At 46.1% G+C, this 11,796-nt stretch overlaps 1 protein-coding gene across 1 annotated transcript in view; it reads right to left on the bottom strand.

Annotated features, from left to right (window-relative positions):
* Elovl5 (ELOVL fatty acid elongase 5) overlaps nucleotides 1–11,796 on the bottom strand; it is a 65,481-nt gene that overhangs the window by 8,994 nt on the left and 44,691 nt on the right. Inside the window, exons 3-4 of the mRNA XM_031343084.1 lie at nucleotides 10,903–11,090; nucleotides 53–130 (exon numbers count right to left, since the gene is read on the bottom strand). Coding sequence (XP_031198944.1) covers nucleotides 53–130; nucleotides 10,903–11,090 — 266 coding nt within the window. The remainder of the gene's footprint in view (nucleotides 1–52; nucleotides 131–10,902; nucleotides 11,091–11,796) is intronic.

Below are 11,796 nucleotides of genomic sequence, written 5' to 3'. Positions count from 1 at the left end.
AAAAAAACAAATACACAGACACCCCCACCCCCATCCAACCCTGAAACAATACCTTCATATCTGATTCTCCTGCGCTGCGTGTTCCCTGACAGAAGAAGTTGTATTTGCCTTCCCACACACCTGTCACCAACTAAAAAAGAAAGAGGAGAAAAATTAGTTGCTACATCAGTACCCTGCTCAACAGAACTCTACTAGTCTAGAGTATGTGAAAACTAACTTGGGGCTCTACAGAGTCAAGTGCATGGTGAAGAGGGAGCCTGAATACACTCCCAGGCTGCTGCCTTCAGAAGCCCTCTACCTGTTGCTTCAGCATGCCCAGATCCATCTAACTCCAAAATATCACCCCATCTCCTCATGCCACTTTCCCTAAGCCTGGGCTCCCGAAGCCTGACTGTGCAGTTTGGAGCCATCTGTCTAAGTCAGTCATGAACTCCCCAAGGGTGGGGGCTCAAGTATGTGTAGCTCTAACAAGTCCTTCAATTGCCAGTACAAAGACCATTGGACTGGAGACACACTTTCAACGCTAGGACAAATATAGTCCATCTTCCTATTCCTTTTCATTTCCTGTTGCTGTGTCTACCTCTAGGCATAGATTAGCCATCTGCAGAATCCATCTGCACACACAGAAAGGACCCCAGAATGGGCATGCAAGCTGTACTTTTCACTGACTTAGTGACATGGCCTGTTTCCTGATCGGCACATAGTGAGAGGCATAGCCCATGATGAGACCTTAAAACCTGCTCTAATGGTCAGGCTAGAAAGTTTAACTATTCTATTTCAATACTGCCCACCCACTATGTTCCTAGCACCTACTGTATGCTATTTATCTATGAAAACCACAGCTCCCTGCTTGTTTGCTTTCTTCTACACTCTAGAACAACCTTGAGTGCTACTGATGGCCACAGAATGCCAGGGGATGCCTGAGATGGTATATGTTGAGCCTCATAACATCCATGTATGAAGCATGCACAAGGACTCATTCCCCAGTTATCAAAGAATATGCCCCTGCCTACCTACCAGCCTCACCCAGGGCCCCTGGCAAAATGCAATCTTGAACTATCACAAACCTTCAGGATCTAAAACCCTGGGGTAGATCACCAGGGCTGGCACCTAAGAGTCCTTGGCCACAAATTCTTGAGAATCTAATGATGTTGTTTCAAAGTTTTGTCTCCAATCCCAGACCTGACACCACCCGGAACTTGTTGGCAACAGCTTTAGGCCCTACCCTAGATGATTTTGTGACCCTGGAATTTATGAGCAAATGGGATAGACCTCAGGTAGCCTAGGTGGAAATTCTCTTTCTCCTGCCTCCACCTTTGAGGGCTGTGGTTTTAACCAGCTGGCCAGTGTTTTAGCCGGTGATTCTGATCGTACAAAATCTGGAAAACAACTGTGGGTTCCATTGTAACTGCATAGCAGCATCACCCTTAGAGCTTTAAAGATTTACTAACGCCTGGCCTCACCCAGACTATGAAACAAACCCCAAGGATCTCTAAGTTCTCAAGAGAATCCAGTGTGTGGCTCAGACCTTAAACCAGTGGCTTCGCCTACTGACCTCAATAAGAAAGTTGTTGGAGGGAAGGGGTAACTGAGAGCCATGTTGTATATTTGGTCTAATGCTACTTTTATTATGTAAGTTTGGTTTCCCCCCAAATTGCACAAGAATCTCCAAGTCTACATGTAAAATGCTGAGGGACTCTGCCCCGAGTTGGTTTTGATTGGTAAATAAAGTTGCTGGCGGCCAATGACTGAGCAGGGAGACAGAGACGGACTTTAGGATTCCCAGGCTTGAGACTGAGGAGGGGAGAGAGAGCGGCCATGCCAGGTAAGAAGTAGATGCCACACCTGAGAGGTGATGGACAGAGAACACAGCCATCATGTAGGTGCTGGGCAACTCAGTCTGTGAGGGCTTCAAGTCTGGGTCCGGGGAAGCCAAGATGGAGTACAGGTTTTAGTAAGTGATGAGTCAGAATCAGAAGGTTAGTCAGCCACATGGAGGTTAGAAGTGGCTCAGCCATTGATCTGTTCAAGGCATATTAAAATATATAGGGTGTGTGTGTATGTGTTTGTGTGTGTGTATGTGTGTGTTTGTGTTTGTGTGTGTGTTTGTGTGTGTGTGTTTGTGTCTTTCATTTGGGAACCCACGACACTGAGGTGGATATTGAGGAGTACTGCCACTTCTGCCGATTTGAGTAGCGATAATTGGGAACTGTATCAGAGCCAGGGTCTGGGAGGCTCAGGTTGCTCTCCCGCTGCCCTTGGATCACTACTCAGCTTGGTGAACAGTACAGAACCCCACAGTAAGCAGAATGTTTAGACAAGGATGGGAAGACGAACTGTTACATTTTAATCCAATCTAACGGCAGAAATAAATGCCAGGCCTAGCATACATGCATGGATGCCGGGGTAGCATCTGATGTTTCTTTTAACTTCCCTTCTGTTCTGTTACTTTCTCTACATGAAAACATTCAGTTTACATACTTTTCATGGCCAAAGAGCAGTGTTAAGAGTCTGGTATTCCATCAGATGTGGAGGCTGTGGGCTGGAAGGTTTGACAGGGAGGCGTGTGGGACCTGTGGGCTTTACTGTCAAAAGCGAGGTTGGACTAAATTATCTTCAGTGGCTTTCTGTCCACATTTTCAATAATTTCTCAGCTACAGTTCATAACGGACCATACATGAGGATGCTTTTTTCTAGACTGGCACCATGAGGCATGCTTATCCTTCTGGTCTTATGTCCTCTTTCAAGGCCAGTTAAGTGTGTCACTCACAGGCCTATTGAAGAACTTTGAAGACTCAAGATGCAAACCCAGAGTGAACAAGGAAAGAAGGGAGAGGAGGTGAGGTGGGCTTGGGCCTTTGAGACCTGACTGGAGAAAGGGCTGTGACACCAGAGTTATTCCTCGGTTCCATGACAGAAATGCAAAGTATCTTGAGATACCAAAAGGAAATGCTTCTTGTCAAACGTCCCAGACAATGCAGTAAGGTTTCCATAAGGAAACTTTAGGCCATGAGGCCGCATGCTCCTCTACGAGCTCTGGGGAGACCTTGACTCTTACATCAGGAGACTTGTACATATGAGAGGGTTAATCAACTATATGAACTAATGACAGAAGCTCAGAGTCCTCTAAAGCAGTGGCTGTCAACCCTCCTAGGGCTGCCACCATTTAGTACACTTCCTCACGTTATGGTGACCCCCACCAAAATATTATCCCATTGTTTCTTCATAACTGTAATCTTGCTACTGTTATGAATAATAATAGAAACATCCGATATGTGACCCTGTGAGGGGTCACAACCCACAGGAACTAGGAATCAAGCTACATTTGCGGGAAACAGCCTTCAGTTCTGTATGGGGGGGGAGGGACTTCGGTTCATTTTTGTTTTGCAGAGGAGAGAAATTAAAAAATAATCCGAAAGTATTTCAAAGAGGCTCAAAGAGGCAGGCTTCTGAATTCTATTCGTAGGAAGAAAACCATTTACCAAACTTCATAGGAGTGTGTGTGTGGAAAATGTCAAAAAGGTCAGAATAATTTAGCACCCCAAACTAAGGACCTGGGTTAGCATTTATTCGTCTGGGTCTCTACCGAGTCTCCACAAACGGGCCAGCATTCGAAGCTTCTCCACCCTTCGTTACTGCCCGAGGGACAGGGCATGCCCATGAGCAGTGGCCCCAGAGCCTCCGAAGCAGAAGGGTGAGATCCCTTCCCGGTCCTACAAACAGCACACAGGCGAAGACGCTCCTTGGAAATTCCTGTAGCTGCTGCTTCTCCGCAGGGCCCAGGTTCAGGTTTTCTCCCCAAAGCTGGTCTGTCATGATGCTGCAGGACCTCAGACGAGGTGGAACGAGAAGGCTCAAGAGGACAGACAGGGTGAGGCGCTGAGAGGGAGGGCTGCCGTCTACCTTGAGGCTTCTGAGAAGCAGCGAAGAGACTGCTCCAGAGTAGAAAAGCAGGCCACAACAAACAGCCTGCGTTCTATCTCCGCACTCCCTGTACCACTCACTGGTCCAAGGACAACAAAGACAGGATTATCAATGTGCTTTCCCAAATAACCAAGATACGGGCAGTACCACTGTAAGGCCATATGTGCTTTCTCCTTCCTTGGAGTACAGCAAACCTTAATTGGGCCAGGAACATGCGAAGAGCTATAATTAAAACACAGCAAGCAGCCTTCTTCTCTCCTTAGGAGACAATTCAACAGCCACTGCAGGTTTTGTGCATCTTTTCATCTTGAGAGAATAGAGCTGAGCATCACAGTGAAGTCCAAGGGGACGCGACTCAGGGAGCGAATGACTTCAGTGGTGAGAGCTGACTTCTAAACCACAAATGAAGGAGAGCCTTCGGCAGAGTACTTTCTGGAACCCTACCAAAGCCTCATAGGAAACAAGGTCATTGGAAACACTTGAGTCTGATTGGGAAAGCTCTATCCTCATGGCCCGATCACCCCGTCACCCCAAAGCCCTAAGACGTCAGAAGGGCTGGCTGGTTTTAGTGGTAAGAGGTGGGTTAAGTTATATGGACATCGGGCCCTTGAACAGAGACAAGCAAAAGGCAATGAAAACAGATTCCGGATGCTTAAAGACAACAGCATCCCAGCTGAGGAGTGTTCGTAAGAGCCATTAGGACATTTCACAGACTTGCTGACTTGGATCTGTATGTTTTTATATCTGGTGGAAGTGAAGACATTAAGTGAGGAAACACAGAAAAGGCCTAGCTAAGCCTGATGACACACCACACAGCAGGACTAGGCTCCTTGCCGTCCATGCTGTTTCTGAACTGCTGGCAAGTCGCTCCATGAAGGAGGCGGAGGAAAAGATCTTCCCTTGTATCTATCTCCTTAGCAGATATCTGACTCAGAACCAACCATAACTGTTCCGAAGTCCAAAGCACCCACCTCCTCTACAGTATAAGGCCACTTTGGAACAAGGAAGGCACCTCCCTTGCTTACTTAAGTCATCAGGATCCCTCTCCCACACACTTGACAAATATTTAGCGCTGAGCAAACAGGCTAACCTCGAACAAGTATGCCTGGAATCTTCTAAGACCCGTGCCCTCTTGTGCTGAAGGTTTTTTTGTTTTGTTTTGACTGTTCATACTTCCTCTGCAGAAAGGGACAGGAACATTGAGATGGGCCGTTAAATGAGGAAGTCTGGTGCAGGACATCTAGTAGGTACCATGTTAAGTCTGATATTCTAGCTAAAACTATGGTATTTCTGCTTTCAATACTTGAGACTCTCCAACTGGGGCAAAACCAGGAGCCTTTGCATAGGCTAAAACTCTACAGCCAACCTACTGCAGTCCTGCTTTGCAAAGCCTGGCTTTAACCAAGTACCTGTAGGATGGGGTGGTGGGTAGAGCTGCAGACCTTTCAGTCCCTGCCCTTGGGAGGCAGAGGCAGGAGGATATCTGTTCTAGGCCAGCCAGGAACACAGAGGTATCCTATCTCAAAAGAAAGAGAAGAGACAGAGTGGGAGAAGCTTGCAGTCTTCCCACATACTTCATTATTTCAGTGGAAAGTTAAGTTCTCAGAGGTCTGAGGAGTCGCAGAATGAGCTCCAAGGCGTCCTCTCTGGCAGAGGTACTCCTTCTCTTCCTCCCTCTGGAGGTGGGTGAGCAGTAGGGAGGAGATGCCTGGACAGTACTCTCCCCTTCTCTCCACTGTGCGTCATCTGGGAGAAGAGCCTCAGCTCCACTGAGGAGCAAATACTTTTTCCTTCAGACCTCTCGGCAGAGTTCTTCTGCACACGGAACTTCAGTTGTAAGGGGACAAGGTATCACTTATCTTGGGCAATGATCCAGGGATGTCCAACCTATAATAGGGCACCCCAAGACAGCTAGCTATGAAACCACAGCATAAAACCACAAACTTAAAACAGTCAAGCTTTCTCTCAGGGCAGGGTGGAGGGTGGGTGTAATGATTTCAAGGTGTGCACTTTGTAGGTGACAATGTCTTGTTACAATGTCAAGAGGCTGGACACACCTAGCAGAGCTTTCCGACAAATATTAGCCTCTCCAGTTGAGTCAACTTCTCTGCACCTTCCTTAAGCAGGAAGGCAAAGGGCAAAACTCCTTTCCAAAGTATTCTAAAAACCAAATAATGTCTCCAAATCCTGTTTCCCACAATAACATTATCTATTCTGGAAAGCCTGAACAAAAGAAAAAGGAGAGTTCGGAATATAATACTTCCAAAGGAACTGACTGCTCTGGGGCACGTAGGAGCCCCAGGCAAGGCAGAGCCCAGAGGTGCCTTGGGAGGTGCCTGGCTACCCCTAATTACAGAGGACAGGAGGCTCCAGCACAGAAAGCCTCCTATCAAACACCACATCTCCCACCTTCCCAATAAAACACCAGGATTTTCAAAGCACAATTCAAGAAAACACCAGTGTGAGCTCCTGGCAACCTGAAGAAAGGCAGGAGCCACCCAGGTGGAACACACATCCGCACAATGCACACGCAACTCTGCCGCATCAGCGCCAACCAGGAAGATCAAGCTTTCTTTTTTTTTTTTTTTTTTTTTTTTGCCCTACCCCATTCTTGTTCTTTAGAAGTTTGCATTCAAGTTTTTCTATAACCTCTCAGGCACTTGGGGGAAGACAGACAGGTCACATAACCCCAGAAACGCTAATATGGGATGCTTTATCTGGGACATTCAACAAACACTTCTGTTTTAAAGTAAAAAAAGAATTACCATAGGCTAAATCGTTACTTCAGAAGCATGACCTCAGAGGGGTAGCTGTAGGGTATTTTTTTTTTTTTTTTAAGTTTTGTTTTGAGACAGGATTTCATTGTCTCGGGCTGGCCTCACACTTGCTAAGTAGCCAAGGATGGCTGCTATGGCATGCATGCTCAGCTGTAAGGACCAGTTCTTTAAAAAGCTGATTCAGGAAATGAGGAGAAAGCTGCGTAAGCTTGAGGACCTGAGTTCAGATCTCTGGAACCCATGGGAAAGCCAGGCATTGCAGCACACATATGCAAACCCAGTACAGGAAGGGAGAAATGAGTAAGTTTGGATTTATGCTAAACCAGGTCTGTCTTCTTGGGAATACACTTTTTTTAAATAAAAATTTAAATGTTCTGAATGTTTAAAAGGTAATTTGGTCAGATGTTTTAACAACATATGGTGCTATATACAACTACTAGAGAAAAGACAAACTCAAAACGTAATTTGTAACCTATAACTTGTGTCTGCTCGTTAAATAGTATAAAAATGTGGTTCTCATATTTACCTTTTCCCTATTCCTATACAAGAACAGCTTTTATGGTGCAAACAACCAAAATAACAAGGAGGAAAGGTAGAGTGGACTTTTCATTGCAGGTTTCTGTCTGTGAGTGTGGTCTGCGCTGGAGTGGGATGCTGATGGAATACCACAAAGGCACTTCACTTTGGAACAGAGATACTGAAGAGGCTGAGGGGCGGGGGACAGGGGTAGGGAAAAAGAATCAAAGAGCTGGTGCCTGTGGGTTTAGACAGAGCTGAGCAGGACAGCCTAGGGAGCTCTATCCCCACACAGGAGCACTCCTAAGGTGACCAAAGGCAAGGGCACTGTACAGCCCTGAGCCTGCCTCCGACAGCAGCTGCAGAGGCCCAGACAGAGCAGGACTAGCATGCCCTTTGGACTACATCAAACCAGACAATTAGATCCTCTCCATGCAGGGCCTCAGAGGTCAGAGGCATAATGGGAAAAGAGCAGACACATCAAAACAGCTCCATGTCTGAGCCGAGCAGCTGCCTGAGAGGAACACCTTGTGTAACACTGTAACAAAGGATCAGAAGTAGCTTTGGTAGCTTGCTGCTGGGCTGACAGGGAATGCAGGCCCAGCTGGTGCAGAAACAGAGAATAAGAGCAAGTCGCTCCAGATCTCGAAGGCATGGGTTTGTATAGGTTCCTTTTACCTTGTAAAAAGCCACTTGGAGGGTGGGGGGCAGGCGGAAGGGTTTATTCTGGCTCAGTTTAGAGAGTTTGTTCCCTTGTGGTGGTCAGAAGGGCTTGCTTCACTCTGGAGGCAGGGGAAGGAAGGCCATCATCCATCTGACCTTCTCCATCCCTACTTTCTATTCAGGTCAGGGATGCTGCCATCCAGCTAAACCTTTCTGTAAACACACCCAAAAATATGCCTCACTAACGCCCCAGAACCCAGGGCCTCGGTGCCTCCTAATTCAATCCAGCAAGCTGATGTTCAGCATTTAGCATCACGGGCTTCTCACCAAGAAGACTGGCATGGGTCATTTGACAGGCAGCATCACCACTCAGATGAAACAATCCCTGAGGGTGGGGAGCATGTGGACTCCTGTGTTTCTGTCAGAGAGGTTTCACGGTCCTGAGTAACTAAGGCAAACACTTCTCTTCTACAGTGCCTACATCAACAAGGGAAACCTCATACACCCAATACTGTCAAACTAATACATCTCACATCTCAAATACACTCAAAATTCAGGACTGTCTGGCCCTTTCCTGGAGATAAATGTAAGGTCAGTGAGGTATTTACAAGCACACTTTCCTTTCCCTACCAAATGCGCCAACTATAAGTACACCTGTACTCCCTTGACATGTTGGCCTTAGTTGTTTTTACCTCGCTCCCTTCCTGCCTCGGCCACTCCTTTCATTTCCTTGTCCCACCTCGTTTAAGAAGACTTCTGTAAAGACTTCTGTATTTCCTTTATGTGGCCATTACTTTTCCTTTCATTGACTCAGAACATGTCAAGGCACATTTGTAATTAATAATGAAAAAAAAAAACCCAATGACTACTGTACTGGCTGGTTTTGCGTGTCAACTTGACACAGGCTGGAGTTATCACAGAGAAGGGAGCTTCAGTTGAGGAAATGCCTCCATGAGATCCAGCTGTGGGGCATTTTCTCAATTAGTGATCAAGGGGGTAGGGCCCCTTGTGGGTGGTGCCATCCCTGGGCTGGAAGTCTTGGGTTCTATAAGTGAGCAAGCCAGGGGAAGCAAGCCAGTAAGAAACATCTCTCCATGGCCTCTGCATCAGCTCCTGCTTCCTGACCTGCTTGAGTTCCAGTCCTGACTTCCTCTGGTGATCAACAGCAATGTGGAAGTGTAAGCTGAATAAACCCTTTCCTCCCCAACTTGCTTCTTGGTCATGATGTTTGTGCAGGAATAGAAACCCTGACTAAGACAACTACATATTTGCTTAAAAAATTCCGAACTGCCTCAAAAGCAGGAAGGCAACTAGAGACTGGCGTGCTCCACACTGCACCCCAAGGGCCTTATGACCTCCTCAAACCTCCTCAGCACAGCCCTTCATGGCTGCCCTACTGTGTCTTGTTAGTTAACAGAATACAAATGCTAGTTTCAGAAAGAGGAACTGAAATGAAGTCCCAGTCTTGACAAGGACACACTCCAGTCACCACTGGTGAGTTCATGGAAAGACAGAAACAACAGTCGTGTATGATGACTGTGCCTGAGGGCTAGGGCCTTCTCGCGCAGCAGCCGAGGTCTGAATGCTGTTGGGTGTTGCCCTGTAGGTCCTGAAAGCTGGAGGGTTAAGGGTGGCATTTCCCTCTGTATATTTCAAAGCACTCTATCATTTACACCTCACTGCCAAAGGGAAAGCTGTGCTTTTGATAAGGGCTGCCTGGAAGCCCCTCATCAGATGCACAAACTGCCAGCGTATACGGCAGTTTTCTTCTTGTTACCACTGAGATATCTGTATACAAAGTTAAATGACACTATAGCTACCTCATCCCGGGCCTGTGAAACATGAAACACTGAAGGCAAACACTTAGGTTCCCTAAAATTCAGTCAACTTACGTTAATTTTTTTTCTAGAATATGCTATGTACGATATTAAAGTCTATAAACTCGGCAGAAGCTTCCTGAAGGAGATGGCTTTATCACCGTTCCATGAGTGAGAGAAAAGATCGCTCTGGAACCTGACAGCTGCGGCAGTCTGTCCCTGGAGCAGGTGAGGCAAGAAGTCACCACTGCAGTCCCCCCTCCCCCACCCTTCTCTCTACTATCTCCTGGAGTACTGAAGCTGCGAAAGCGCCTAACTAAGAGTATCTGAATGTTTCCATTTTGTGTGTAGATAGGAATTCTCTGTACAAGAAGATCTACCAATAGGCTAGCGTGAGCCTGAGAGAGTCCTTCCAAGAGACATACACAAACCATGCTTACCAATGGGGGACAACACTCCCCTGTCTTCCTAGCTTTACAGGCTGTTTTATCATCCCTCGCAAAATAGGGAGAACTGAAATGTTGATTCTGATTATTTGCCTCTGAAGCCAAAACATCTGATTTTTAACGTTCTAGCCATGTAAAAGAATTGAGCCCAAACTCACACACACACACCCATAAGATTACAAACGAGGATCTTACCATTCATGTGTCTTAGCTTCTAAAATCAGCATATACACAACACAGTGTACACAAGTGTGTCCTATACAACAGTGCCACGCACAATGACTATGTACAGAAAAACTTTAAAAACAGAACTTGTGAGATTTGACAAGTTACCAGATCAGAATAAAGGCTGAATTGCCACAGAATTTACCAATGCTCCACCCACTTCCTCCTCCACACGAGAAGCAAGCATTTATTAATAATAAAATGTGCCCAGATCTGCTTTTCAACCTGCCTTTGTTTTTCCAGCCTCTTACACGAGAATAAGAATGTTTTTTGAAGCGATTTAGCTCAGTTCTGAGGGCGCCACACAAAGCACGAGCCACACACACTCAGTACAGAAGCTTCTGCCTTGAGGCATTCCAGGGGACATCTGTATACACATCTGGTTTGAAAAGACCAATTTAAAAACCTACTTAAAATGCATTAATGGACTCACTGTCCCTCATTCTCTAGACGCCTTTCCTCACATAGGGACACACCTCAGGCCTGCCACAGCAGCAGGCTCGGTGGAGGGAAGCCCTGTCGCCACTGACCTACCTCACAGAACATGTAGAGAGACAGCAGGGTGAGTCCAAGGTTGTACACCACCAGGATGCCCCGGCAAGAGAATGGCTGCCTGCTCTTCATGTACTTTGGTCCCAGCCATACAATGAGTAAGTAAATGACAGAGCAGACCAATGTAGGGATGTAATTGTCCAGGAGAAACCAGCCTTTGACTCTTGTATCTGAAAAGCATCAGAAGGAAAACGTTTAGTCATCAATTAGGTACGCATAAGGGGAACCACGTCCAAAGCCACGGGACACTAAGATTGCATTTAATCCGAGCAATACAATAGGAGCAAAATACACACAAATTCACATCAAATAAAGCAAGGCTTTTTGATACAGGCTTAGGATAACTTATTAGTTGTGTTTGTGCTAAGTAAAAATAGTAAAAACATGCTTTCGAAGACTCCAAAAGAAAGTACAAAGTCAAATTACCAAGTTTATTATGTTTATTGAATTATTGTGGAATTGGGAAACGTAGGAGATGGTAGTTTGCATTCAAAACCCTTCCAGCTCAGTGAGTGCCCCATATGTGCAGGCACAAGCAATGTGCCCTTTAGCCAGGTGAGGGATACTGTGCCTGACTAGAGAGGACTAGCAATAGAGGCCGGTGAGTTAAAAGGACGAAATGCTATTGGCTCCACCATGATCAGACTCGGGACTATGCAAGGCAGTGGTTCTCAACCTTCCTAGTGCTTCGACCTTTTAATACAGTTTAATACATGTTGTGGTGACTCCCAAACATAAAATGATTTTCACTGCTACTTCATATCTGTAATTTTGCTATTGTTATGAATTTTAAGTATCTGATAATGCAGGATATCTATCTAATATACGACACCTATGAAAAGGTCATTTGATCCCAAAAGGTCCTGACCCACAGGT

The sequence above is a fragment of the Mastomys coucha genome, unplaced genomic scaffold, assembly GCF_008632895.1.
Source record: "Mastomys coucha isolate ucsf_1 unplaced genomic scaffold, UCSF_Mcou_1 pScaffold23, whole genome shotgun sequence".
Lineage (NCBI taxonomy): Eukaryota > Metazoa > Chordata > Mammalia > Rodentia > Muridae > Mastomys > Mastomys coucha.
Note: the sequence above shows the minus strand (reverse complement) of the source record. Positions and strands in the feature narration are given on the sequence as shown.